At 55.3% G+C, this 26,749-nt stretch overlaps 5 protein-coding genes across 13 annotated transcripts in view; 2 read left to right on the top strand and 3 right to left on the bottom strand.

Annotated features, from left to right (window-relative positions):
* Positions 1-49: 49 nt before the first annotated feature.
* WDR6 (WD repeat domain 6) lies at positions 50-10,872 on the top strand. Its single transcript, XM_066245467.1, has 6 exons — positions 50-337; positions 6,590-9,071; positions 9,146-9,229; positions 9,318-9,434; positions 9,525-9,643; positions 9,740-10,872. Exons 1-6 carry the CDS (start codon positions 238-240, stop codon positions 10,198-10,200), a joined length of 3,363 nt encoding a protein of 1,120 aa, XP_066101564.1. The 5' UTR covers positions 50-237; the 3' UTR covers positions 10,201-10,872.
* Positions 10,414-13,669, bottom strand: DALRD3 (DALR anticodon binding domain containing 3). Of its 4 annotated transcripts, XM_066245471.1 has the most exons (12): positions 13,192-13,439; positions 12,816-13,111; positions 12,448-12,704; positions 12,283-12,362; positions 12,071-12,199; positions 11,676-11,746; positions 11,529-11,590; positions 11,342-11,424; positions 11,077-11,256; positions 10,891-11,004; positions 10,729-10,797; positions 10,414-10,644 (listed from the first exon to the last, which is right to left on the bottom strand). In XM_066245471.1, the coding sequence occupies exons 1-12, from the start codon at positions 13,354-13,356 to the stop codon at positions 10,525-10,527; spliced, it is 1,626 nt and encodes a 541-aa protein (XP_066101568.1). In that variant the 5' UTR covers positions 13,357-13,439; the 3' UTR covers positions 10,414-10,524. The 4 variants fall into 4 exon arrangements, 3 of the variants coding, with proteins under 3 accessions (XP_066101568.1, XP_066101567.1, XP_066101566.1); XM_066245470.1 differs by having other exon boundaries at positions 10,414-10,599; positions 10,891-11,256; positions 13,192-13,669; XM_066245469.1 differs by having other exon boundaries at positions 10,891-11,256; positions 13,192-13,654.
* A 2,919-nt stretch (positions 13,670-16,588) lies between these two features.
* Positions 16,589-18,168, top strand: NDUFAF3 (NADH:ubiquinone oxidoreductase complex assembly factor 3). The gene is made up of 5 exons (XM_066244654.1): positions 16,589-17,119; positions 17,206-17,398; positions 17,558-17,624; positions 17,726-17,826; positions 17,906-18,168. The coding sequence occupies exons 1-5, from the start codon at positions 17,043-17,045 to the stop codon at positions 18,038-18,040; spliced, it is 573 nt and encodes a 190-aa protein (XP_066100751.1). The 5' UTR covers positions 16,589-17,042; the 3' UTR covers positions 18,041-18,168.
* A 567-nt stretch (positions 18,169-18,735) lies between these two features.
* IMPDH2 (inosine monophosphate dehydrogenase 2) lies at positions 18,736-23,937 on the bottom strand. Of its 2 annotated transcripts, XM_066245176.1 has the most exons (15): positions 23,776-23,937; positions 23,291-23,339; positions 22,966-23,067; positions 22,590-22,664; positions 21,853-22,059; positions 21,250-21,337; positions 20,976-21,175; positions 20,808-20,898; positions 20,617-20,712; positions 20,322-20,393; positions 19,521-19,664; positions 19,294-19,438; positions 19,056-19,199; positions 18,902-18,985; positions 18,736-18,812 (listed from the first exon to the last, which is right to left on the bottom strand). In XM_066245176.1, the coding sequence occupies exons 1-15, from the start codon at positions 23,871-23,873 to the stop codon at positions 18,791-18,793; spliced, it is 1,617 nt and encodes a 538-aa protein (XP_066101273.1). In that variant the 5' UTR covers positions 23,874-23,937; the 3' UTR covers positions 18,736-18,790. The 2 variants fall into 2 exon arrangements, with proteins under 2 accessions (XP_066101273.1, XP_066101274.1); XM_066245177.1 differs by lacking the exon at positions 20,322-20,393.
* A 243-nt stretch (positions 23,938-24,180) lies between these two features.
* The window catches only part of QRICH1 (glutamine rich 1), a 46,966-nt gene continuing 44,397 nt past the window's right edge, over positions 24,181-26,749 (bottom strand). For all 5 annotated transcript variants that reach the window (XM_066244825.1, XM_066244823.1, XM_066244826.1 and 2 more), the window contains 2 exons: positions 26,401-26,491; positions 24,181-25,108 (listed from right to left, as the gene is read on the bottom strand). In XM_066244825.1, coding sequence (XP_066100922.1) covers positions 24,916-25,108; positions 26,401-26,491 — 284 coding nt within the window. In that variant the 3' untranslated portion in view covers positions 24,181-24,915. The remainder of the gene's footprint in view (positions 25,109-26,400; positions 26,492-26,749) is intronic.

Genomic DNA, 26,749 nt, shown 5'->3' with positions numbered 1-26,749 from the left:
GGGGGTCGCCTGGCGAGTGTCCTGTGAGGAGGAGGGGCGGTGATGGCCCCGCCAATCGTGAGCTGGATTGCGTGGGGTGGAGGGTCGTGATTGGACAACGGCTGCAGTCGAGCCTGGGTTCGGCTACCTGTTGCTAAGGGCGCTGTAGATCCGCAGCGTCGCGCGCAGGGAAGGCTCGTCTCGCGAGAGCTCAGCTCCCTTGTTGGTCGTGGCAGCTGCAGCGGCTCGGGGACCGATATGGACGCTCCCGAGGACTTCGTTTGGCCGCGGGCAACCTCGGAGCTCATACTGCTCCCTGTCACGGGTCTGGAGTGCGTGGGGGAACGGCTGCTGGCGGGTGAGGTTTTGTTTGAGGCTCGCGCTAGCGGAGGCGAAGGCGCGCGCTCCCCTGGGCGGAGCCACAGAACAAAGGGATGCCCGGAGGAGGAGGCGGGCGGCGGGGGGCCCGGCCGGGAGGTGGGCGGGGAGCCCAGGCCCTGCGGGAAGGTGGCCCGGCCCGAGGCACACTAATGACAGAAAAGCCGCAGTGGTTAACGAGGCCCTTTAGAAACTGCGCTGAGTTGGGAAGGGTGGGTCGGCTCGCGGGAAGGTGCGGGGAAACGCAATCGTTTGGGAGGCGGGGGAAGGGGAGGAGAAAGGGGTGTGTGTGTGTCCCCTTGGCTGAGTCGGGCGGGCGTTGGAGGGGGAGGAGAGAGGTGTGCGTGCGTGTGTCCCCTTGGATGAGTCGGGCGGAGGCTTGGGAGCCAGGGGAAGGGGAGGAGAGAAGTGTGTGCGTGTGCGTGTGTGTGTGTGTGTGTGTGTGTGTGTGTGTGTGTAGGTCCCCTGGGATGAGTCGGGCGGGGGTTGCCTAGGAGATAGATGGGGCTGGGAGGTTGGGAGTGAACCCCTCCTCCAGGTAGGCGGGGCCAGGGTACGCCATCAGAGGAGGGCGGGGCCCAAGAGTTGGGCATGAAGAGCCCTCTGACGAGGATGGGGTCTTGGGAAACCCGGAATGAGACCTTTCTGATCAGGCCAGTGCTCAGGGAGGGGGAGACGGATGCCCCTCCGAGGAGGGCCGGGTTGGGAAGCACGGGCCAGCAAAGGCCTGGCGGCTGAGACGGCAGAGCCCTGGGGAGTAGTGAGATTTTCCCAGAAACCACGAGTAACTGATGTAGAGCTTTATAAGGATCCCAAGGCAAGGTACTGGCTGTCAAGCCTTGAGTGAGCTGCTACCAAACCCAAGAGTAAAGGTGGGGTTCGAGGGATGCCCCAGTTTTGATCTGGTGGGGTTCTGCTAGCCCTGGATTCCTGCCATGTGCTGAACTCCCGAGACTCCTGGAGGAGGGGATAGCTAGGCAGACACCCAAAGAGCAGCTAGGGAAAGAGAAGGGATGAGTTCCTGGCAGAGGTTAAGCATGTCAAGACCTTGAGGCTGAGAGAATTTGTCACTTTTTAGAATAGGGAATTCCTTTGCTGCTGGAGCAGGGGTGGGGTCTGGAAGAAGAGGCTGGAGAAATGAGCAGAGGCCAGACCAGGTTTAGATCTGACTTAATCCCTGAAGGTGGTGGGGAGGTCCCAGTGAAGTGTTTCAAGTAGGGAGTGTCTTGAGAAATACAGGTTAGAAAGCTCTTCAAGTGAATTCACCTGTGGCCTGACCTGTGGTGGCATAGTGGATAAAGCATTGACCTGGAACACTGAGGTTGGGGGTTTGAAACCCTGGGCTTGCCTGGTCAAGGCACATAAGGGAGTTGATGCTTCCTGCTGCTCCCTGCCCCCTTCTCTTTCTCTTTCTCTCTATCCTCTCCAAAATGAATTTTTTAAAAAAGGGAAATTCACCTGCTTCTGTGACTTCCAGTGTAGATGATTAGTATTTCATACATGTGGTATCTGAACTTTTATTGCCATCTTTTGAGGCCATGCAGCTATGTCTCCCTGATCTCAGTCACATTCTCTCTAGCCCAGTGGTAGTCTACCTGGTCCCTACCGCCCACTAGTGGGCGTTCCAGCTTTCATGGTAGGCAGTAGCGGAACAACCAAAGTATAAATAAAAAGATAGATTTAATTATAGTAAGTTGTTTTATAAAGATTTATTCTGCCGCCCTGGCCGGTTGGCTCAGCGGTAGAGCATCGGCCTAGCGTGCGGAGGACCCGGGTTCGATTCCCGGCCAGGGCACACAGGAGAAGCGCCCATTTGCTTCTCCACCCCTCTGCCGCGCCTTCCTCTCTGTCTCTCTCTTCCCCTCCCGCAGCCGAGGCTCCATTAGAGCAAAGATGGCCCGGGTGCTGGGGATGGCTCTGTGGCCTCTGCCCCAGGCGCTAGAGTGGCTCTGGTCGCAACATGGCGATGCCCAGGATGGGCAGAGCATCGCCCCCTGGTGGGCAGAGCGTCGCCCCATGGTGGGCGTGCCGGGTGGATCCCGGTCGGGCGCATGTGGGAGTCTGTCTGACTGTCTCTCCCTGTTTCCAGCTTCAGAAAAATGCAAAAAAAAGAAAAAAAAAAGATTTATTCTGCCAAACTTAGTGAAAATCTGACATAAACTACTTGGTGATTATTATTATATACTTTAACTTGCTGTAACTCTGCTTTATAAATTTTATAAAGTAAAGTTATTTCCCTACTTTATAAATCACCATTACTGTAGAACCGATGGGCGGTTAGAAAATTTTACTACTAACAGATACAAAAGTGGGCGGTAGGTATAAAAAGGTTGACTACTCATGCTCTAGCACATCCTTCAGCCCTTTTTTCCTTCTGAAGTGAGAAACGGGTGCCTGACCAGGCAGTGGCGCAGTGGCGCAGTGGATAGAGCGGCTGCCTGGGATGCAGAGGACCCAGGTTTGAGACCCCGAGGTCACCAGCTTGAGCGCGGGCTCATGTTTTGAGCAAAAGCTCACTAGCGTGTACCCAAAGGTCACTGGCTCGAGCAAGGAGTTACTCGGTCTGCTGAAGGCCCGCAGTAAAGGCACATATGAGAAAGCAATCAATGAGCAACTAAGGTCTCGCAATGAAAAACTAATGATTGATGCTTCTCATCTCTCTTCGTTCCTGTCTGTCCCTGTCTGTCCCTCTCTCTGACTTTCTCTGTCCTTGTAAAAAAAAGGGGAGGGGGCCTGACCAGGTGGTGGCGCAGTGGATAGAGCGTCGGACTGGGATGCGGAAGGACCCAGGTTCGAGACCCCAAGATCGCCAGCTTGAGCGTGGGCTCATCTGGCTTGAGCAAAGAGCTCACCAGCTTGGACCCAAGGTCGTTGGCTCCAGCAGGGGGTTGCTCGGTCTGCTGAAGGCCCGCGGTCAAGGCACATGTGAGAAAGCAATCAATGAACAACTAAGAAGTCGCAACGCGCAACGAGAAACTGATGATTGATGCTTCTCATCTCTTTCCGTTCCTGTCTGTCTGTCCCTGTCTATCTGCCTCTGTAAAAAAAAAAAAAAAGGGGGAGGGGGGAGGCAGAGAGACAGACTCCTGCATGCGCCTGACTGGGATCCATCCGGCCTGCCCACTAGGGGGCAATGCTCTGCCCATCTGGGGCATTGCTCCATTGAAACTAGAGCCATTCTAGTTCTGGAAGCAGAGGCCATGGAGCCATCCTCAGCAGCCGGGCCAACTTTGCTCCAGTGGAGCCTTGGCTGTGGGAGGAGGAGAGAGAGATAGAGAGAAAAAGAGAGGGGGAGGGGTGGAGAAGCAGATGGGCATTTCTCCTGTGTGCCCTGGCTGGGAATCGAAACCAAGACATCCATACGCCAGGCCAATGCTCCACCACTGAGCCAATTGGCCAGGGTCAGCCCTTAATTTTTTTTAAAAAAATTATTGATTGATTTTAGAGCAAGAGGAAGGGAGAAGGAGAGACAACTATTCCTGTATGTGCACTGACGGGTTCGAACCCGGCAACCTGTGTGCTTCAGAGCGATGCTCTAACCAACTGAAGTATCTGGATAGGGCAGCCCTTCATTTTTTATTTCAGCCGTACAACCCAATGCTCTTGCTTCTGGCAAGAAAGGTTTGTAGCCTGACCAGGCGGTGGCGCAGTGGATAGAACGTCAGACTGGGATGCGGAAGGACCCATTTTCAAGACCCCTAGGTCGCCAGCTTGAGTGCAGGCTCATCTGGCTTGAGCAAAAAGCTCACCAGCTTCGACCCGACGTCACTGGCTCCAGCAAGGGGTTACTCAGTCTGCTGAAGGCCCACGGTCAAGGCACATATGAGAAAGCAATCAATGAACAACTAAGGTGTTGCAATGAAAAACTAATGATTGATGCTTCTCATATCTCTCCGTTCCTGTCTGTCTGTCCCTATTTATCCCTCTCTCTGACTCACTTTCTGTTCCTGTAAAAAAAAAAAAAAAAAAAAAAGGTTTGTAACTCCCCACTTCCTACCCCCACCTGCTTTTCCTTTGGCTGACCACTGCTCAGCTTTGATTCCTCAGCCCAAATGTTACATCCTCAAGATGGCCTTCTCTGACACTCTCCCAGTCCTGTTAGATTAGACCATTGTCTCAGTCCCATCACTGTTGACATTTTGGATCAGATCATTCTTTTTTTTTTTTTTGTAGAGAAAGAGACAGGAAGAGAGAGAGAGATGAGAAGCATCAACTTGTAGTTGCATCTCTTTAGTTATTCATTGATTGCTTCTCATACATGCCTTGACTTGGGGGGTGGGCTCAAGCCATTGACCCCTTGCTCAACTCAGCCACCATGGGATCATGTCGATGATCCCATGCACAAGTTGGCAACCCTGTGCTCAACTTGGCGATCTTGGGGTTCCAAACCTGGGACCTTAGTGACCTAGGTCAGTGCTCTATCCACTTCGCCACCATTAGACCAGATCATTCTTTTTATAAGGGTTCGTCTGTACATTGTAGGATGTAAGCAGCATCTCCTAGATGCCAGTAAGACAGCTCATAGTTGTAACAATCAGAAATTTCTCCAGATATTGCCGAATGTCTCCTGGAGGGAAAATTGCCTATCCCTTCTCATTGAGAACCACTGGAATAGGCTTTCCTTTTTTTTTTTTTTTAATTTACCAAGACCACATTAAAACTTTATTGATTTTAGAGAGAGAGGAAGGGAGAGAGAGACTGATCTGTTGTTTCATTTATTTATGCATTTATTGGTTGACTCTTCTGTATGCCCTGACCAGAGATCTAACCCACATCCTTTATGTACCTGGTCAGTGTTCGAACCTACTGACTTAATATTTTTAAAGCAAGCTATATAGTTATTTCCTGGAACGTAACCAAAGTTAAAATAACATAATTTACTTTTGTGCTATTGTTTAGTGTCTACCTAATCCGTAGAGCAGGGTCTATGCTTCTCTTATTCATCACTCTAGCCTACAGTTCATTATCTATCTGCTTTATAATTGATGCGCAGTAAATGTTTAATGAATGTCAAAGGATTGAGACTGAAGACTAGGAATGACATGAAGGACTGTTACAGTCCTCTTGGTTTAACAGGTGATATTCTGTGGTGGGCATTTGCAAACTTTAGGAAATGGAATTCACAGAACTTGGAGACAGAGAAGATGTTGGAAGTCAAGCAGAGTAAGCTGTGGGCTTCCTGGTGTGGGGCTGGGGATGGACAGAGGGTGATGATGGTTATTGGGGTGAGGAGCATCCTTAGAACTTGAGTATGAGCCAGGCGGGTGGGAGGTGCCCGCAAAGGCAGTCAGGAGGCAGCTGAGGGTCAGGTAGACCCTGCTGCCAAAGCATAGCTGCTTCTCGTTCTCCTCATTGATGTCGAATATGCTCACCTCTGAGATACAGGGCGGGCGCTCCTGGAAGTCAGGAGGGATTCTGCTATGACCTCAAGGTTTTTTGTTTTGTTTTGTTTTAATTTTATTTATTTATTTATTTTTGTCAGAGACAGAGAGTGAGTCAGAGAGAGGGATAGACAGGGACAGACAGACAGGAACAGAGAGAGACAAGAAGCATCAATTATTAGTTTTTCGTTGTGCGTTACAACACCTTAGTTGTTTATTGATTGCTTTCTCATATATGCCTTGACCACGGGCCTTCAGCAGACCAAGTAACCCCTTGCTGGAGCCAGTGACCTTGAGTTCAAGCTGGTGGGCTTTTGCTCAAACCAGATGAACCTGTGCTCAAGCTGGTGACCTGGGGTCTCGAACCTGGGTTCTCTGCATCCCAGTTTGACTCTATCCACTGCGCCACCACCTGGTCAGGCTGACCTCAAGGTTTTAAGATCGTCTTAGTGGGAAGACCTCTGCCCTGGGGTTGGGAGTACTGGGAAGGATTCGGTACAAGTAGATGAGGCTAGGATTCGGGGGCTAAAGCTGAGAGGGCTCCTTTCTGAAGCAGGAGGAGTTTGGTGGGGTGAGGGGGAGACTGCCTGTTTAAGGAGCTTGTGATTGGATTGAATATCAGGAACAACGTACGGAATCAGAACATCAGCGCTGAAAGTCCAGCTGAAGCCGAGACCAAGGCTTTTTTCCCAGTTTTCAAGACTGCGGGATTGTCTGTCCTAACACACGCAGTGGTCTCCATGTGGAGAAGTTCCCCTCCCCTGTCTCCATGTGGAGAAGTTCCCCTCCCCTGTCTCCATGGCTCCTCAGGGGTAGGTGACGGTTCTGATGTGGCTCTTTGCCTCCTCCAGGCGAGGGGCCAGATGTCCTGGTGTACAGCTTGGATCTTGGTGGGCATCTGCGGATGATGAAGCGAGTGCAGAACCTGCTTGGCCACTACCTTGTCCATGGGTTCCGGGTGCGACCAGAACCCACTGGAGACCTTGACTCGGAGGCCATGATAGCTGCGTTTGGGAGCAAGGGACTCCGAGTTGTGAAAATCAGCTGGGGACAGGGCCGCTTCCGGGAGCTCTGGCGCTCTGGCCTGTGGCACATGTCTGACTGGATCTGGGACGCCCGTTGGCTGGAGGGGAACATCGCCCTGGCCCTGGGCCACAACTCGGTGGTATTATATGACCCTGTGATAGGGTGCGTCCTGCAGGACGTGCCCTGCACTGACAGATGCACCCTCTCCTCAGCCTGTTTGATCGGAGACACCTGGAAGGAGCTGACCGTAGTGGCAGGTGCTGTTTCCAATGAGCTCCTGGTCTGGTACCCAGCAGCTGCTCTAGTAGACGATAAGCCGGTTGCCCCTGACCGAAGGGTCAGTGGGCACGTGGGTGTAATCTTCAGCATGTCGTACCTAGAGAGCAAGGGCTTGCTGGCCACAGCTTCAGAAGACCGAAGTGTTCGCATCTGGAAGGTAGGGGACCTGCGGGTCCCTGGGGGTCGGGTGCAGAATATTGGGCACTGCTTTGGTCACAGTGCCCGTGTGTGGCAGGTCAAACTTCTAGAAAATTACCTGATCAGTGCAGGAGAGGACTGTGTCTGCTTGGTATGGAGCCACGAGGGTGAGATCCTCCAGGCATTTCGGGGCCACCAGGGCCGTGGGATCCGGGCCGTAGCTGCCCATGAGAGTCAGGCCTGGGTGGTCACTGGGGGCGACGACTCAGGTATCCGGCTATGGCACCTGGTAGGGCGTGGGCACCCAGGGTCAGGGGTCTCAGCTCTCGGCTTCAAGTCCCATAGCAGGCCAGGGGCCCTCAAGGCTGTGACGCTGGCTGGCTCATGGCGAGTCCTGGCAGTGACTGAGGCAGGAACCCTGTATCTCTATGACCTTGAGGTCAAGTGCTGGGAGCAGCTGCTGGAGGATAAGCGCTTCCAGTCCTACTGCCTCCTGGAGGCAGCCCCCGGCCCCGAGGGCTTCGGACTGTGTGCCATGGCAAATGGGGAGGGGTGTGCCAAGGTTGTCCCCATCAACACTCCAGCTGCCGCTGTGGACCTGACCCTGTTCAGCGGGAAGGTGTACAGTTTGAGCTGGGCCCTGCGTGGCTATGAGGAACTCCTGTTGCTGGCATCAGGTCCTGGTGGCGTGGTGGCTTGCCTGGAGATTATAGCCGCGCCCTCCGGCAAGGCCATCTTTGTCAAGGAACGGTGTCGGTACCTGCTTCCTCCAAGCAAGCAGAGATGGCACACGTGCAGTGCCTTCCTACCCCCGGGCGATTTCCTGGTGTGTGGAGACCGGCGGGGCTCGGTGTTGCTGTTCCCATCCCGACCAGATCTGCTCAAGGACCTTGAGGTTGGAGGCAAGGCTGGGGCTGGCACTGGAGCACCTGGGGTGGATGGTGGCAGTGATGGGGACGAAACTGCCCCGACAGAGTGGGGCCCTGTATCCATTCTCCCTTCTCTGCATGGGAAGCAGGGCGTGACCTCGGTCACCTGTTTTGGTGGCTATGTGTACACCACAGGGCGCGATGGTGCCTACTACCAGCTTTTTGTGCGAGGCAGCCAACTCCAGCCCATCTTAAGGCAGAAATCCTGTCGAGGCATGAACTGGGTGGCTGGGCTTCGCATGGTGCCCAATGGGAACATGGTCATCCTGGGTTTCCATGCCAATGAGTTTGTGGTGTGGAGTCCCCGGTCCCACGAGAAACTGCACATCGTCAACTGTGGTGGAGGACATCGCTCCTGGGCCTTTTCTGATACCGAGGGGGCTATGGCGTTTGCCTACCTCAAGGATGGGGATGTGATGTTATATCGGGCTTTGGGTGGCTGCACCCGGCCACACGTGATCCTCCGGGAGAGCTTGCATGGCCGGGAGATCACATGCGTCAAACGTGTGGGCACCATCACCCTGGGGCCTGAATCGGAGGTACCCAGCTTCGTGCAGCCTGACTGCCCGGAGCCTGGCAACGAGAGGCCCGGCCTGATTGACATAGTGATCACATGCAGCGAGGACACGACCATCTGTATCCTGGCGCTCCCCACAGCCACGGGCTCTGCCCACGCACTTACAGCCGTCTGTAACCACATCTCCTCGGTGCGTGCACTGGCTGTGTGGGGCGTTGAAACCCTCGGTAGCCCTAAGGATCCTCGGCCCGGCCTGACTGCGCATGTGGTGTCTGCGGGGGGCCGGGCTGAGATGCATTGCTTCAACATCATGGTCACCCTGGACCCCAGCACCCCGAGCCGCCTCGCCTGCCATGTTATGCATCTCTCATCTCACCGGCTAGATGAGTATTGGGACCGGCAGCGCAACAAGCACCGGATGGTCAAGGCGGACCCGGAGACCAGGTGATGTGCTTTCCCCGGGAGGAGCTTGGGGTGGTCACCCAGGGCTCTGCTTGATGGCTGTGTTCTCTCTGCAGGTACATGTGCCTAGCTGTGTGTGAGCCTGACCTGCCTGGCCTCGGCCCCCTTGTGGCTGCAGCCTGTAGTGACGGGGCAGTGAGGTAAGAGTTTAGGGCGGGGCCAGGGCAGGAGAGCGGTGTAGGCTTGTCCAGAATGGGTTCTGAGTTGGGCCAACCTCTGTGCCCCCAGGCTCTTTTTTTTGGAGGACTATGGGCGGGGGCTGAAGCTCCTGGCTGAGACCTTCCACCATGAGCGGTGTGTCCTGAAGGTCCACTCCTTCACCCATGAGGCACCCAACCAGCGGCGGTGAGGGCTACATGGATTCTGCCTGGGGCGGTGGGGGCCTGTTACTTCCCATTTCCCCGGGCTGACCCAGTGCCTTTCCCTGGCTCCCAGGAGACTGTTTCTGTGCAGTGCAGCCACCGACGGCAGCCTGGCATTCTGGGACCTCACCACTGTGCTGGACCCAGGCTCCACTGCCCTGGAGCCTCCCACAGACCCTGGGCTTCCCTCCCGTGAGTAACCAGTGTGCTACTGGCTGTCCTTCCCTGCCTCCTGCTTCCCTTCCCCTGCGGGCAGGCTGGACCCTGACCACCATCTTCTTGTTTCAGGGCTGGGTGCCCCCTGCCTGACTGTCCAGGCTCACAGCTGTGGTGTCAATAGTCTGCACACTTTGCCCACCCCTGAGGGCCATCTTGTGGCAAGTGGCAGTGAGGATGGCTCCCTCCATGTCTTTGTGCTCACGGTAGAGGTGCCAGAGCCAGAAGAGGCTGTGGGGGGTGGTGAGCTGGTGCCCCAGCTGCATGTGCTGGAGGAACACTCTGTACCCTGTGCACATGCTGCCCACGTGACAGGTCTGCAGATCCTAAGCCCTAGCCTCATGGTCTCAGCCTCCATTGATCAGCGGCTGACCTTCTGGCGTCTAGGGCACGGTGAGCCTGCCTTCGTGAACAGTACAGTGTATCATGTACCGGATGTGGCCGACATGGACTGCTGGCCTGTGAGCCCTGAGTTCGGTCACCGCTGTGCCCTGGGGGGCCAGGGACTTGAGGTCTATAACTGGTACGACTGACACGTCCTGCCCCTGCAGTAGCCCGCATGCTGGGCATGCTGGGTGAGGGGCCTGCCCTCAGATAGTGGAGGAGGAGTGGTTGGCTCTGGCCACGCCCAGTGTGCCTGGGGGGAGGAGCAGCAGCCGTGGGGTCCTGACCTCAGAGGCAGGCACTGGAGGTGAGTGGAGTGCTGCCAGGGCAGACCCAGAATATGCCCACAGCCCACGACACCAGAAAGCTTTGTAATAGTTTATTTTAGCTCTAGGTCTCTAACAAAGTCTGTGGAGTTCTTGTTTTCAGTTGATGACTTAGTGAACATTCCCAGTACTGGAACCTCTGTGGCCTTAGATGTAGGTTAGTGGGGGGAGACCCAGCATGGCCAGGCCCGTGTGCAGCACTTCACGCACAGCCCGTAGAAGCTGCAGACGGGCGAACATTTGACCAAACAGGTGTGGTCGAGGCTCCTGGAGGGACAGAGGGGCCTCCTGACCTCATCCTGTGCCTCCTTCCCCTGCACCTCCCGCACACCCCCTTTGCTGTGTGCTTACCGCTAGGATGTGTACCCGGTTGTAGTAGGAGCTGAAGTCCATGCTGAGCTGTACCAGGAACTTGCATAACTAGGGACAGAGATGGAGTGGTTGGCCTGTCTCTGCTCTTGTTCCCCAAACCAGAATAAAGTGTGTTCAGTGTCACGGTCTGCTCTGTCTTACCATCTCTGTGCGGGCGGGGACGTGCAACCCCGGGGCAGTGCCGTCCAGCGCTGCAGTCTGGCTCAGTAGCTCTGGGAAGGGGAGGACGCTGTTGAAGATCAGCAACCACTCACCCTGTGGGGAGAAAGCTGCTGGGAGGGCAAGCTGGAGCCTCCTGTGGGCGCAGCTGCTGGGAGGGGCACTCACCTCTTCACGGAGCAGTGAGAAATCCAGACTGCACACAGGTGGGAAAGTGGGGTACAGACCTTGTTCCACGCTACGCTTGTAACCCTCAAAGAGTGTGGCAAGACGAGCGCAATTATACATGACAAAGGTTCCACTCTTGGTGCCCTTTGTGGAGAAGCTGTCAGCTAGGGCCAGGAAGAGCTGAGGATGGCAGAGATACAGAGAGGGAGGGTAGCCACCACACACAGCGTGTCCCCCCCCGGTCCTGTAGGACACCCTGGATCACCTGACTCTGCGGGGCCTTGCTGAGCATCTCAAACTTGATCGTCGCCGCAGAGAGAACCCTGAAGGTTTCTGTCCAGGCTGGGTCTGCGGGAGTACAGATCAGTCCTGCACGCAAAGGACCAGGGGCAAGGGCACAAATGACTTGCCCCTGCCTCTGCCTCAAAACACAGCCAGTCTCCCGGGCGCACCTTGTGCCAGGTCCTTGCTGTGCTTCAGCGCTGAAGCCTTGCACACCTGGGCGTGCCGGAGCCTGCATTTTGAGAAAAGCAAGAGGGCCAATGGGCAGAGTCTCCATCTTGGTGACCCTGGTTTGGTGGTCTTCCAGTCTCACTCACTCGTAGTACTCGGGGGCAGTCAGTGTGCTGGGCACACCAGCTGCTTTCACCGGGCCACACACGAGGTGCTTCTGTCGGAAAGATAGCAGGGGCTCAGCTAGCTGGTGACACCCTCCAGCAATAAAACCTGCAAGGAACTGAAATCTGGTGCTCTTTCAACCTTTTACCACCAAGCTTAGTGCCTCCCTCTCAAGCCCTGCCCCTCAGAATAGCAAGGCGTGTCTCCAGACCCCATCTTCTCCCAGGACTGCACCTGCTGCATGTGCCCACTCACCAAGCCTAATGTCTCCCCCAAGGTCAAGTGTCCCCTTCTGAACCAGCAAGCTAGCAGGCCCCCTAACGGCTTTTCAAGGGCCTCCCGAGGTTGGTGAGGGGCTCCATGATCACTGACCCACCTGCCTGAGAGGAGCCCGGTCATCCAACTTCCACCAAAGCAGGTCCAACTTCTGCTGCTGGAATTCCTCCTCATAGCTCACCACGTGTACTACCATGCAGCTTTCTGTGGCAGCATTTGGGGCTGCAGCCTACAAGGGATGAGGACGGTCATTTCGGGGACTCAGACATCTCGTTTGCCCAAGGCCTATAGGATGAGAAGTCTGTCACCAACCAGGTCTTGGGAGCCGTCCTCAGGCCAGTGCTGTGCAGCTGCCTGCAGTTCAGCCAGCGTAGAGAGCAGGTCCTCAGTCACTGCATTGGGAATACAGGCACTGGAACTAGCCCGACTACAGGGCCCCCCCTCTTCTTTCTGGCCTCGCTAGGCTCCAGGTCCTACCCAGACAGCTGTCCAGATTGGGGTCGTAGCCAGCTGTGCGTCCCCGGCCTTTTACCAGCTCCTTCAGGCACACACTGCCCAGGACGTCGGGGGGCAGGACCCCCTGGTCGCCAGCAGAGGTCAACTCTGCCAGGGCGCGGCATCTCAGGGCTTCGGTGGGGATTCGCTCCGAGGTAGCGGGCCAGTCCACACGCAGTTGCTGCAGGAAAGTCGACATGTGCGGGTCCTGCACAGCGGGCACTAGGTTCACACTCACTCTGGAAAGGGAAGGCAGTCGGTTCAGCCTAACCACCTAGCCGGGCTCACCTGGAGCGGCCAGTCGCCAAGGGCCGGCCGAGCCTTCCCCCTGGCTCCGCGCGCCCGCTCACCCGCGAACGTGCAAGGCTCGCGCCAGGTGATCGGCCACGAGCACGGCCCGGAGCTGGCTCAGGCGGAGCGCGCAGAGTTCCGCGCGAAGCGACGGGCAGTGCAGGAGGACGCGAGGACCCCCCGTGGCCGGCGCGGCGGGCGCGGCGTAGGCGGCCACGGCGCCGAGCACGCACTCGAAGACGGCGGGCCGCTGGAGCTGGAGCGCCAGGCCCGCGGGGGTTGGCGCACAGCGCAGCACAGGGGCCACGCCGGGGCCTTGCAGGCCGGCCACAGCATGGACCACACGTTCGGGCACCTGTGGGGACACAGGCCGGTGAGCGGCCGCGGCGCTCCTAGCTGACCCCAACCGTCCGTCCCCGTCCGGCCGGGGCCCACCTGTGCGTCCCCGAAGCGTGCTTGTAGCGCGCGCCGGGGCGCTAGGAAGTCTCGGACACGCAGGTGGCGGGCACGCGTCTCTTTGAACCACACAGGGCCTCCAGGTCCCAGGGCTGCATTGAGGGCCTCCAGAGTCTCCTCCACCCTAAGGCGCCCCGTCGCCATGGCGACCGGAAGGAGTGAGCGGAACCGGAAGCAACATTTTGGAAGGTCGAACTTCCGGAAGAACGACTAACCTGGCGGGGTTCCGGTCCCTGAGTGGGCTGGTACAATTGAGGGGATCTGTTGAGTCCACTTTCGACCGATGGCCCCAGCTTGGCCCACCTGCCCTCTTGGTCCCGGGTCCGAAATATTGTGGTTCTCTAGGGTTCTTTCGCCGTCAACCGCGGTAGCAACCGGGAAAAATGTCTTTGCGACCTGGTGAGGGTTCTTTCTCTCATGAAAGTCTTCTCTGTATTTGTGATAACATTAAGTCCCTTCATTTTACGCATGAACAGAATGTTAAAAGTTTCAAACGAATTGTCGCGGAAATAGGGCAGCTCACATTAATGCTACCTTCACGACCTACTTTTAAAATATATCATTTTAAAAACTTGTGTACTGCGATTTCAGGTAATTTTTTAAAAAATGTTTATTTTATAGGTTTTTATTTTTTTAAAAAATATTTTATTTATTCGTTATAGAGAGGAGAGAGAGAGAAGGGAGGGGAGGAGCAGAAAGCATCAACTCCCATATGTGCCTTGACCAGGCAAGCCCAGGGTTTTGAACCGGCAACCTCAGCGTTTCCAGGTTGACGCTTTATCCACTGCACCACCACAGGTCAGGCTATTTTATAGGTTTTTAGAGAGGGGGAGGGAGAGAGAGACAGGGACATCTATTTGTAAGATCCCCTGATCGGGGGTCCAACCGGCAACCTCTATGTTTCTGGATAGTGCTCTAACCAACGGAGCTATCTGGCCAGGGCCAATTTCAGGTTTTTGCAAGCATTTTTCCTTTGAGATATGGGTCGTCTTTATTCCTAATAAATGCCCACTGATAGAATTGACTGGTTTTCTCCTGTTGACTTTTTAAAAATATAGTGATTTTAGCCTGACCAGGCGGTGGCGCAGTGGATAGAGGATCCGACTGGGATGCGGAAGGACTCAGGTTCGAGACCCCGAGGTCGCCAGCTTGAGCGTGGGCTCATCTGGTTTGAGCAAAGCTCACCAGCTTGGACCCAAGGTCGCTGGCTCGAGCAAGGGGTTATTCGGTCTACTGTAGCCCCATGGTCAAGGCACATATGAGAAAGCAATCAGTGAACAACTAAGGTGTCCCAGTGAAAAACTGATGATTGATGCTTCTCATTTCTCTCTGCTCCTGTCTTGTCTGTCCCTATCTATCCCTCTCTCTGACTTTGTCCCTGTAAAAAAAAAAGTGATTTTAGAGGGAGAGAATGAGACGGAAACACGGATCTGTTCCTGTATGTGCCCTGACCAGAGATGGAGCCCACAACCTTTTCGTATTCGGAGGACACTTTAACTAATCAAGCATCGGGCCAGGGCTCCTCTTGAGTCTTGGGGAATTAGAACCATCCTGATGGCTTCCAGAATTGCTAGGTTTGAAAGCATTCTCCTTTACCCTGGTGTACTTTAACAGGGATCCTCCAGCTTCCTGATTTAGGCTCAGCTGGAGCACCCTACTCCTCTGCTGGAGAGAAAACTCCTATTCCATGATGGGATCTGAATGTTTCCACTTCAGTATAACTTAAATCCCTTTTCTCTTTAATGAAATCGAAACAGACGCACCACAGAGTAGTGGGAAAACCATAATCTTTGCCCTGGAGTAGTGAGAGTACCCAGAACTCAGTAGGGGACCCGAGGGACAGGAAAAGCTTTGCAAGGCTCCTCTCTGGGCCAGGGCTTCAAGGACCTCCTGGGAGGCGCCGAAAGAGCACTGCGCGGACACGACATTCCCGATGGCTTCTTGGGTGCCCACTCAACGGGAGTGATCGTGTCATTCCAAAGCACTTTCCATGCCGCAGGCGGGCGCCCCCGGGACAGCCGTTATCAGGGTTGGGGCTGGAGACCCAGCTGGGGATTTCAGCTATTCTCCGCACACACGAAGACGGTTAGGGTGGTTTTTCCCCAGGAAGTGAAGGGCTATCTTTAGCGAGCTGCTGGCTGGGGTGGCCCTGTGGGACTCACCGCCATTGCAACCCTACCCGGAAGCCCTAAATCTGCCCTCCCTCACCAATGCCATGTCGGGTTCCACACACGGCCACCGCCCAGTTATTCCGACTTCTACGCCTATCACTTCCAGGCTGAGGGCGCACCTGAGAGAGACGGAGACCAGAACGACCCAATGAAGTAAGTCTGAGGTCAGGGGCTCGCCCACCCTATCTGGACCAGAACGCTGCTCAGGCAGGAGAGCAGGGAACGAAATCCAAGCGCAGCTGGAATGCTCTGGAGACAACAGCTGCTTTTGGGATTCCGTTGCCCGCTGTCCAGCCGTGGGGGGTGTCCCATGCCCTGGGGCCAGAATAGAACTCCCCCATTTCCAGTCCAAGGAGGCAGACCTACGAGTAGGCGGTGAAACCAAGTCTAGTGGGAATGAGGAGCTCACCTGGGCCCCCAAATAGGACGGGTGATGGGAGCCTCCTCCCCTGGGACCGAGTCCCGATTCGGATTACATTTGCAGGGTAGGATTAGTCCTGTTGGTCCCATTCAGCCAGAGCCACTGGTGAGGTGACAGTGTCGGGGCAAGCTTCGGGATCAGCTAAGAAGGAAGCACTCCCGTGAAGCCAGGGAGGAAGTAAAACCCGCGGCGACACCCCGCACCGGGGCCCTGTGTCCGGTGACGCTACCAGCGCCCGGAGCTTTTAGGGCCGCAATGGGCTAGCAAGGCGGCGACAAGACCTCGAGGAATCCATTGCGACCGCCCTCATCTGTACCGAGCCTGCCTCCCGCCCGCCCGCCCGCCCTGCCCTGCGGATAGCAGACGCGGCAGCGTTCCCCTGAGGCCCCGACACTGTGGGTGCGCGGAGGTCCCCGAACCCCGCGTAGGCGCCTGCGACTCTCGCCAGTAGGCCCTCTGACTCGGCTCAAGCGGGGGGCCGGGGGGATTCTGGGGACGCGAGCAGAGTGGGCCAAGATAGAGCGCTGCTTCCGCCGCTGTCTAGTTCAGTGTCTGGTCGCGGTCGGGCCCGTCACTCCGACATAAGCAGGTAAAACCACCCTATCACGGCGTCCCCTTCCGTTTGCTCTCACCGCAGACCCGAGCCATTTTAAGGAAAAGCCACCCGGCCACGCCCCCTCACGCTCTCGAAAAGCCAATCCACGCACGGCCACGCCCCGCGTGAGGCGCGGCAGCGACGCCAACGGTCGCGCGGGTGACGGTTGAGAAGGGGCGTCGTTCTGAGGAGAGCGGGGAAATCCGAGCCGCTCGCCCCGCCCTCGCAAGCTGACTCCCCCAAACGGGGATTAGGAGCTTGGAGACTGGCGCCGCGCCCCGGCCAGGTGTGCGGGCTCGGCCAGGTGCGCTGCCGCCCCGCCCCAGGCCCGGGACCCTGCGTCATGGCTGCGAAGCGGGGCCCGGGCCGCAGCCGGGACCCAGGCAGTGCCCTGAGGCCGGCCCCGCCCCCAGGCGTCGGGTTCCCCCAGGGCGGCCTGAGGGGGTTCAGGGAGGAGCGGGCAGCAGGTGCAGACACCGGAGCCGTGCTGGGGACGCAGCCTCCCGGGACAGGTGCCAGGCGCCGGCTCCTTAATGCTCCAGCGCAGCGCCGGCCGAGCCGCGCGCTCCCCTCCGGGCCGGCGGGGGCGCTGTGCGAGCTCTTGGCTCCGCCTTGACGCCGCTGACCTTGCGCACGGGTTGCAATGGCCGCAGCCTCCGTGCTTCGCGGCCTGTACCGAGCGGAGCCCGTCCTCCGGCGTCCCCTCGCAGAGCTGCTGTGGTGAGTCCGGTCCCGGCGTCCCCGACTGCCCTGCCCCCACGCGGCTCCGCACCGCCTGTCCCCTAGACTCCGACTCTACTTCGCAGGGCCCCACGGCGAGGGCACCGACTCACGCCCGCCGACGATGAGCTGTATCAGCGGACGCGCATCTCTCTGCTGCAGCGCGAGGCCCCGCACACCATGTACATCGACAGCTACAGCAGCCGCGGCTTCGTGGTCAGCGGAAGCCGCGTGTTCGGGCCCTGCGCGCTGCTCCCGCGCTCCGTGCTGCAGTGGAACGTGAGTGCTTGCTGCAGTCGGGGACCTCAGGGCCGGAGCCCTAGGCTTGTCCCAGATTGCGGTCCTGGGTAGTTGGGCTTTCCGTGGCCTCTTTGTTGGGCAGGGTTATGGGGAAAGCTTTGTGAACTTGTAGCTTTGACCCCGCCTCCTCCCCCACAGGTAGGATCTCACCAGGACATCACAGAAGAAAGCTTCTCTCTTTTCTGGATGCTGGAGCCCCGAATAGGTATGGAGGGGGAAAGGGCCGAGGTGCTCCGAGCCTCTGAAAGTCAGCCCCACCCCAGCCTGTCTGCAGGCCTAGCTGTAGACTTGCCCATGCTTCCCTAGAGATTGTTGTGGTGGGCACCGGAGACCGGACTGAGCGGCTGCAGTCCCACGTGCTGAGAGCCATGAGACAGCGGGGCATCGCTGTGGAAGTGCAGGACACGGTCAGTTCAGGGACTTGGGGACGCTGAGGGGAGCCCAGGCCCAGCTTCTGTCCAGCTGATGCTGGATTTCTCTTTGCAGCCTAATGCTTGTGCCACTTTCAACTTCCTGTGTCATGAAGGCCGAGTGACAGGAGCTGCCCTCATCCCCCCACCTGGAGAGACTGCAGTCACATCTGTGGCCCAAGCTGCAGTGAAGCACCAGGAACTGACCTGACTGTCCAGTAGGGCCTGGCACCTTCTGCAGAGTGCAGGGCTTCCCAGCGCTGTACTATCCCTCCTGTGTTGCACTGTTAACATGTGTCTTGCTTGCAAGCAAATTAATAATTTAATCCACCTCTCCCATTTTGTACTAGGTGCATTGTTGGCCAGGGGCTGCTGGCTGGGTGGGCTCTTGGAGGGGATTGTGAAGAAACCAAGGGGTTACCTTTTCATCCAGAGTACATGGCCCGTCAGAGGCCAGGAGGTGGTATGTACACCCACTTGAAACTGCTTCCTTACATGTAGATTCAAGATGATTTCAATTCTTCCACCAGGTTCTTTAGCAATTCGTTAGAGATCATGTACGGACGGGGAGTCTCAACCCGGTCCTATGTGGCCAGGCTTTAGGCTAGCAGGAGACCTTGTGGATGTCAGTCCAAAGCCCCATGGACCCCGCCTAAGCAGTCATGGTCAGAATCTGAAATAGAACCCTTGACCCTTAAGAGCCCTAGCTGGTCGGGGCTAGCTTGCGAGCTGCCTCAGGAGGGACTTCTTGAATCTGAAACTACTATGCCTTCCAGGGCCATGGAGCCCCCTTCCCTCAGGGCCTGAGGCTTCCCCTGAAAATAAGGATGTGTGTTTGGGTGCATCTGTGATGTGGCACCTGCGAAGTCCCACCTGCCTATTGATCTCAAAGACAAGGCATCACTTTTTTTTCTTTCAAATTTTTATTGAAAAAAAAAGGGGGTTTATGCCGAATCCCTTTTCAGAAAAGCCGCTTCTCATACCTGTAGGCAAAAGGACCAGCTGTGAGTGAGGGCAGCAGGACAGAGCACAGCACAAACCTCTACCCGGTGGGACAGGGCGGGCCACTTACGAATGGAGGCTGTGGACACCACCTTCCACCTGAGCCGAGGATGTCCTCTTCTCAAACTTGAGCTCCCCAGAATACATCATAGCTCTGAAAAGCGGCAGGTGTCAGATGCAGGTGGCTGGTCCAGGTCACCCTCTCTATCCATGTCCAAGCTTACCTGACTTGAGTCAAACTCTTGGCACCAATGTCCTGGCAAGAGTGTTGGATGCCAGCAATCAAGTAAGGGACAAATTTGTGGATGGACCCTTTGTCCTGCACAGCCCCAGACACCCCCTGGGCCACCTTGATTTTGTCAGCTTCACTGCACAGAGAAGCAAGAGACAGGGATAAGGTCAAAGCACAGATGAGGCTGTCAATGCAGGATTGTCGTAACGTAACTGATCTTCCTGTCCCACCTGAAATATCGATTCTGGCTGCTGAGATGCTTGTCCATGGCGTCGAGAGAGCCCATGCCACGATACTTCTTTAGCCGGATCCCATCGGAGAAGAAATACTCACCAGGGGCCTCAGTGGTAGCAGCCAGGAGGGAGCCCATCATGACTGTGGACAGAAGGAGTGTGGGGTAGACCCTGAGTGGCAATAGGGAAGGAGGTCCACTGGGCTCTCAAGTGCTGGGCCTCACCTGTGGAGGCCCCAAGGGCCAAGGCTTTGGCAATATGGCCCACATTCTGGATTCCTCCATCAGCGATGACAGGAACACCAAAGCGCCGTGCGTATTCTGACACCTTGTACACTGCTGTTGCTTGAGGCCGCCCACAGGCCAACACTGTTAAAAGACAGAGAAACAGATGAGCTGGCAGAATTTGGTGAGGACAGGCAAAGGGCCCTGTGGCCACAAATCCTCACCCAGGAGCTTTCCGCTACACCTGCACCAGGATGGCCGCCTGGCTGGAGACAAGTCATGTCTGGGATGGCTGCCCCTTTGCCTTGAATAGCACGAACAGCTGTGGTGGCCACCACTCACCCTTGCGTGTGCGCGTGCATGTGTGCGTGGCCCAGGGCAGCCTCAGGCACATGCAGTCCGCAGCCCGGAAAGCCCCGCCCAAATGGTATCAGGTGGGGTGGGGGTCGCTGTGCAGTTAGTACCCAGAGGCCCAGCCCTCCTCCCCAAGTGGTGGGTGGCTCAGGCAAGATCAGGGTGGTGGTTATGTGGAAGGAAGAGTGTGCTGAGAGTTGGTCCCTGAGCTGTGCCACGCCTGCAGGTGTGGGCAGAGCAGGGCCAGCCTGGGGAAGGAGTTCCTGCTCTGTAAGGACCCCAGGAAGAAGGAGCTGTGTTTTTCAGCAGTCCCCAAAACCATGGTCTGTCATTCAGTCTGCCCTGCCCACCCATCAGCACCACAAACCCCGGGAGCTACAGCTACAGTCAACCAAGCAGCCGGGCAGTGGGCAGCTGGGCCGGGCCAGTGGGCCGGGCCGGACTTACTATAGCAGCCCGTGACAGTAGAAGGGCATTTGGGGCTGTGGGACTTTATGTCTGGAGGGATCTTGGGAGCTGCTAAATAAAACAAACAGACCAGAGTTTAGAGAGGGCGCAGAGCAGGAGCGAGGAGGCCAGGCTAGGCAGGGAGTGGCAAGTGAGGACTGACGAGAGCTCATCTGGCTTCCGGCTGGTCACCCATCCAAGGGGCCTGCCCCTATTGGAGGACTCACTGTAGTTCCCATGAGAGCGTATGGCTCCAGGGCATGTGGAGATCCAGGGCCCTGCCAAAGTATCTCACCTTCCTGGGTGATGCAGATGGAGCCACTGCCCATGCCCACCCGCAGGGCATCTACGCCAGCGTCAATGAGATTCTTGGCCTGAGCTGCTGTGACCACTGCAGTGAAGCACAGAGAAGGACTCCGTGAAGGTCTAGCTGGGAGCCTTGCTTCCCACCTCACCCCATGTCCTCGGTGCCCAGTCTGGCCTCACCGTTGCCTCCGATGACTTGTAGGGTGGGGTATTTGTCTTTGATGTACTTGATCATGTTAATTTGGAAGATGGAGTTTCCCTGGGAAGAGTCCTAGCACAGGGAGGAAGTCCCAGTAAGATGGGTATGGCAGCAGCCCCCTGTCCCTCCTGACCTGTACAGCAGCTCACCAAAACGACTACGTCCACCCCGGCCTGGGCCAGCAAGTCCAGCCGATACTTGTCATCTTCATGAGTACCAATGGCTGCTCCACACAGCAGCTGCTTCTTGGCATCTTTGGAGGCCAGTGGGTAATCCCGGTTCTTCTTCAGGTCTGTCCGGGCAATGATGGCCACGAGCTCATCGTTTTCATTTACAATGGGCAACTTTCCTGAGGGCAGAGCAGGACACGAGTCAGGATGCTGGTCTTTGGTTATGTAACCCTTTCCTAACTCGAGGACTCACCCTTCTTGCTGCGCTGAAGAATTTCGTTTGCTTCCTTCAATGTGACACCGGCAGGGGCTACCACCAAGTCATCTCTCTTTGTCATGATCTAAGAGGGATAAGAGCTGTGAGGAAGGGCCAATCAGAGACCAGACCTTCAAACAGACCCTGCCCTTAAGGGTCAGGTTCCAAAGACCACGATATTCACACACCTGCAACCAATCTCCCTTCAGTGAACCCAACTGTTTCTGCAGCAATCTAGTGACAAGCATGAGAACTGAGTAGAAAGGACACTATGGTACACAGAGTAACCCATTACTCTGTTAAGAGAAATAAGGGCCACACCAGACCAATGACAAGAAAATTAGAAGAAGAGGTTGCAGTTGGTCTAAGCAGGACTGCCACCCCGGGGGTGGCAAAGAACACTGTAGGCTGACATACACTTGGGCAGACTGAGGGCCTCTGGTGTATGTATGGGGATGCAGGAATCCTATGAAGGGATCAGAAACTGGCTAGGCATTCAGCTTTCCTGGACGGTAGAGACCATCAAGGATGTCACTTAAACATCAGAACGCTTTTGTCTTTAGTTTTGTTGCCAGAACTTGGCTCTGCTAGTGTACCTACCTCTTCCAAAAACCGGTCGTGCTCCTCCTCCTTGAGGAAATCAATGTCCCTTGAGGAGATGATGCCCACCAGGCGACTCCCCATGCGGCCCGTGTCGGTGATGGGGATACCACAGAAGCCATGTCGGGCCTTGGCTTCAAACACATCCCGTACTCGATCCTTGGGGCTGAGGACCACAGGATCCGTAATGAATCCCTGCTCGTATTTCTGGAAGGGATAAGCATTTTTTTTTTTTTTTGAGAGGGGAGATGGTGAGACAGACTCTCACATGTGCCCCAACCATGATACACCTGGCAACCTGCCTAGGGCCGATGCTTGAACCAATCGAGCCACTGGAGGGGAAGAGGGATAGAAGGGAGAGAAGAAGGGGAAGAGAAGCAGGTGGTCACTTCTCTCGTGTGTCCTGACTGGGAATTTAATCCCGGATGTCCAGACACCAGGCATTTCTGAACCGCTTTCTTTGGGCTCTTGGTCTAAAAACTTGGGTCTGGCCAACTCTCCTTTGATCAGTGCCAAAGGACCAAATCACACCAACACCTCAAACACAAGGAGTTTGATAGGCACTGTTCACCTGTTCCTCTTCTGCTGCCTTAAGACCCAGGGTCTCAGGTTCTTCTGATCAGGAATTGAGCTCCACAGTGGGGAAAAAGGAACCTTAATTAGGAGTAAAATAAACCCCCCACTCCACCCCAGTGCAGTTCCCTTAAACTCTTGACCATAATCCTTGCCCTTCTGACCTTTACTTTCCGAACTTCATTGGCCTGGAATTCAGGGGTACAGTTGTGGTGGATGAAGCCAATACCACCTGTAAGCTGTAGAATAAACAAGACAGGGAAAAAGTGAGAAGCATTAGAGAGGCACAACTGGCCTGGCCTATAGTGGCACTGTGGATGGAGCATCAACCTGGAATGCTGAGGTTGCTGGTTCAAATCCCTGGGCTTGCCTGGTCAAGATACATACACAAGCAAGCAATGAACAGCTAGAGCGAAGCAACTATGAATGCATACTTCTCGATATAAAATTAATACGTATATAGAGAAAGGCATGACTAGATGCCATTAGGAAGGAGAGATCAGGTCCCTGCGAATGCCCTCACATCCCCATGGTGCTCACCGCCATCGCTATGGCCATCCCAGCCTCTGTAACTGTGTCCATGGGTGAGGAAACGAGTGGGGTTTTCAGAGTGATCTTTTTAGTCAGAGCAGAAGTCAGGTCCTGAGGATATAAGGCCAACTGATGAGGGAATACTTCATATAACTCATGATGGTGCCAGTTCCCCACTCCCCGCAAAACAGGTGCCCTGTAAGATCTGCATGCTAGTAAGATCATTCCATAGAACCACCTCGAAGCCCAATCTGGTGAGGTAGCCAAGAGACCAGGGTACAGCAGCACCTTATCCAGTCTTAATGTTAAGAACCCATTTCTTGGCCATACTCACCACCTGGTCTGCAGTGAAGTCGATGTACCCAGGGAGAATGAGAAAGTCACTACGGGGTGGAGAGGAGTGAATTGGGAGTAAGGCTCAGGCTTAGTGCAACCAGAGACTCCATCCCCATAGATCTCTTAAGGCATTTGGGCACAGGGCACTGACCTAACTCATGTGTCACAAGCAAGGCAGAGCACAAGGTAGAGATAACGACGGGGGCTTTTCTGCAACCTAGCTGTCATCAGCGCCCCTGGCACCCTGACAACTTCACGTGCCCAGAGAAGGCAGTTTCCAGTCTGAAACCCCAAGCACTGCCAAAACGCTGCATCCATCCCTCTCCGCTTCACCTCTCAGTGTGAGCCCCCGAGATGGCTGGAGAATTTACTAAAGCTGTCCCCACGCCCGAGTTCAAGCGGGCCCAATGGAAGACCCACCCGGCCTCCCAGCCCAGCGCGCTACCCCTTCTCCTCGCCCAGGTGAGCCCGATAGGCGCGCACTTGTAGGTAAGGCCATCTCCGCAGTTGAACAGCTGCTGTGCCGTAAGCCCGTCGTCAGGCACGTAGGACGTGCCCCCGCTAATCAGGTAGTCTGCCATGGCCTGCGCGCGGCAAGTCCAGAGCCTCGGAGGACCACGCCGCAGAGGCCTCTGGCGTCAGGGCCGCGCCAATATACAGCCGCCGCTGACGTCAGCGCGCACTGCGTGCGGGTGGAGCCCATACAACTTCGGAGCACGATTGGAGGGAGGGAGCGCATGCGCACAGTATACACTAGACGCGTAGACCAAGGTTGGGCTGTTCCGCGTGGCCGCCCCCTCCCGCCATTGCCCATTCATTAACAGACCCTGCTCTGCTTCCCGTGTTCAGCCAGTCTCCTCCCAAATAAAGAGGCGTTGTTCACTAGCATGTTGAAAAGACGTGCTTGTCATTCTTAATAAACAACTAGATTAAGAATACATAAGAGAAACAGTGGTATCTTTATATGATACACAAGTGTATGTTACAAGAATTCCATCAGGCACAGGAGCCTCAGGTTTAAGGCCTCAATGTAAGGCCAAAAAAAAAAAAAAAAAAAAGGCATGGTAAAGTTTTTACTTTAACATCTAAAATGTCACTTGTCATAAAGGAGGGTGTAATAGAAATTGTCTTTAATAAATCATAATTGAAGTTCCCTCTCATTTTCCTTCCATTAAATGCTAAGTTTATGTCTGAGCATGAAAGAAAAAACCATTCCCCTCTGTTCAGCGAGGTTGGCCAGAGTGGAAACCACCTGGGAGATTCCCTGGAGGGTCCGTCCATCATTAATTCCATCTTTCTGGAGGAAGGGAAGGGGCCACATTTCTCCTAACAGTCCAAGCCCTTTCCCCAGGCCCCAGGGAAGAAAAAAAAGTCAGCCAGCAACTTTCTGGGATACCTGGCTCTCAGGAAACCCGGAGCCCCCACAAGCTGAGCAGTCCCCCCAACAGGTCTATGAAGATGCACAGGGGGCAGAGTTTCCTTTTACATTCTGAACAGAAGCAGTCTGAAAGGCTTCGTAACTACACCAATATAAAAAAAGAAAAGAAAAAATGGAGGCCTCTTCTTTAGTGTGAAAGTCTGTTTTCTCCCGGATGCTCTCCCGTGCACCATGGCTGCGGGGTCTCAGTGCATGGTGCTGGCGCTGGCCACCGCGATGGCCTCCTGAATTTCTCGTATCACCAGGATCCGAGTCAGCATCTGTCCCATCTGCTCTCTGCTGATAGGCTGGACTGAGTACCAGATTGGACTGTTGGGGGCCACCACTGGCTCAGGCGTCAGGTAAAAGGTGTCATTCCGGCCCTTCACACTCTGGGGGCTGTGAATACATCAGTAAAAGCTGATTAAAACCACAACCTCAACGTTCCCACCTGAACCTCCCAGAGAGATGTCTGCAAAGTTGGGAAGGCAGGTCTGGAAAGTATGGTGGCACAGCTACTGAATTTCATGTGGCTAACACTAACAACCTCAAATGCCAGCGACGGGCTGCCTGCTGTTCCTCCCTCCCACACTACCAGCTGCGAGTCCTCTGACTCGCTGGCTGCCTAGGGCTCCTCTACTTCAGGCCAGTCTTATTCCAATTGGAACCAACTTCACCTCACAGAAGATCTGTCTCCAAGGTATTTCCTTTTCCCAATCCACTAATAATCTGAGGGACTGGGGCCCTGGCTTGGCACACCCCCTGTCCCCCTCAATGTTGTGCTATGACTCTCTTGTATATTCAGCATATGCTATCCTCCACTCATTATTCATCTATCCACTCAAGATTTGTTAAACTGTGTGCCAGTCCTCCATTAGGTGCTGATATTAAAGAAAATGAGTAAAACCCAACAGTCCCTACCTTCTAGAATTACAGACAAAGGGGAGAGGCAGTGATTAAGCAGCCACACAAATACACACAAAATGACAAACAGTGGTAAGCGCACCAGAGGAAACAGCCTGACGGAATACGTAGGGAGTCTGAAAATGCTTCCCCACTAAAGCTGTTTGAAAACAGGACTGAAGGAGCTAACTGCCAAACAGGTAGGGGTGGATGGCATGGGTTTTCCCAATGCAAAGTTCCGTGCTGAGGCCTTGATAAAGGGAACGCATGGTGCCCGTAAGAGGAGAAGAGCTACATGGACATGAGGTCAGCAAGGGGGAGTCCATGAAAGACCTGCCGGCCACCCTGTCTTTGTCGAGTTAAAATCACTGAAGGTTTTCATTTAAGTCGCATGAGACCTAGAAGGTAGAAAAGATCGCTCTGGCATTGCTGTGAAGGTAACAGCTAAACTTCGGGCACAAAAGAAAACAGAAACCAAGGACAGGAGTCCCCCTTAGATGGATGGTGATAGTGACAAAAGGTCAAGCCCAGGATGCTCATATGTGATGTCGGCAGCCTCTCTGTATCTGCCTCCCTCTCCCTTCACCTCTCCAGGAAAGGGGACCACCAGGGAGCAGAGACCCCTTTGACATCACTGCTAGGCACACCATATGCTTTGGGAAAAGCAGTGAGACTGCTTCTGTACTTAGATTTTTTGGATGTTCTGACTCAGCTGGGTACTAGAGAATGCCTCTGCACACAGGTACGGACACACACATAGGCACCAGCTAAGAATAAAGCCTCCTCACCATTTAAAGAGGTAGAAATCGTACAGCTTGATGGGACATCTCAGTGGATTCTCTGGATTTTCCGTCTGTTCTGCATACATGTCATCTGTAACTATAAAACACACTCTCACCACCAGACACGGCATCAAACTGCTTTAGTGCAGGCCCAGACCAGGAACAGCAGGTTTCCAGCCAGCCCAACTAGGAAATACCGGAAGGGGAAAAGAGTGTGACAAATGGGAAGTGACTATGAAAGAAAAAGGCAGCTAGCTATCTTTTCTGAAGCACCTCCTCTTCTTGAAGCGTTGAAGTTTCTGGCTGAGAAGAGAATTCCTACCCAGCAAATCCCACACCCACACGCATCACTAGC

Source organism: Saccopteryx bilineata, chromosome 10, assembly GCF_036850765.1.
Source record: "Saccopteryx bilineata isolate mSacBil1 chromosome 10, mSacBil1_pri_phased_curated, whole genome shotgun sequence".
NCBI lineage: Eukaryota > Metazoa > Chordata > Mammalia > Chiroptera > Emballonuridae > Saccopteryx > Saccopteryx bilineata.
This window is presented reverse-complemented; position numbering and strand designations above follow the sequence as displayed.

Coding starts and splice junctions, on each gene's coding strand:
- WDR6 (XM_066245467.1), top strand. CDS start 238: ATGGACGCTCCCGAGGACTTCGTTTGGCCGCGGGCAACCTCGGAGCTC. Junction 9,072..9,145: donor AAGGCGGACCCGGAGACCAG/GTGATGTGCTTT, acceptor TTCTCTCTGCAG/GTACATGTGCCTAGCTGTGT. Junction 9,435..9,524: donor GAGGCACCCAACCAGCGGCG/GTGAGGGCTACA, acceptor CCTGGCTCCCAG/GAGACTGTTTCTGTGCAGTG.
- DALRD3 (XM_066245469.1), bottom strand. CDS start 13,356: ATGGCGACGGGGCGCCTTAGGGTGGAGGAGACTCTGGAGGCCCTCAAT. Junction 12,363..12,447: donor CAATCTGGACAGCTGTCTGG/GTAGGACCTGGA, acceptor TTCCCAATGCAG/TGACTGAGGACCTGCTCTCT. Junction 11,425..11,528: donor CAGCAAGGACCTGGCACAAG/GTGCGCCCGGGA, acceptor GTACTCCCGCAG/ACCCAGCCTGGACAGAAACC.
- NDUFAF3 (XM_066244654.1), top strand. CDS start 17,043: ATGGCCGCAGCCTCCGTGCTTCGCGGCCTGTACCGAGCGGAGCCCGTC. Junction 17,399..17,557: donor GCTCCGTGCTGCAGTGGAAC/GTGAGTGCTTGC, acceptor CCTCCCCCACAG/GTAGGATCTCACCAGGACAT. Junction 17,827..17,905: donor CTGTGGAAGTGCAGGACACG/GTCAGTTCAGGG, acceptor TTCTCTTTGCAG/CCTAATGCTTGTGCCACTTT.
- IMPDH2 (XM_066245176.1), bottom strand. CDS start 23,873: ATGGCAGACTACCTGATTAGCGGGGGCACGTCCTACGTGCCTGACGAC. Junction 20,899..20,975: donor GGGTGGACGTAGTCGTTTTG/GTGAGCTGCTGT, acceptor TCCCTGTGCTAG/GACTCTTCCCAGGGAAACTC. Junction 18,813..18,901: donor GGTGTCCACAGCCTCCATTC/GTAAGTGGCCCG, acceptor TTTTGCCTACAG/GTATGAGAAGCGGCTTTTCT.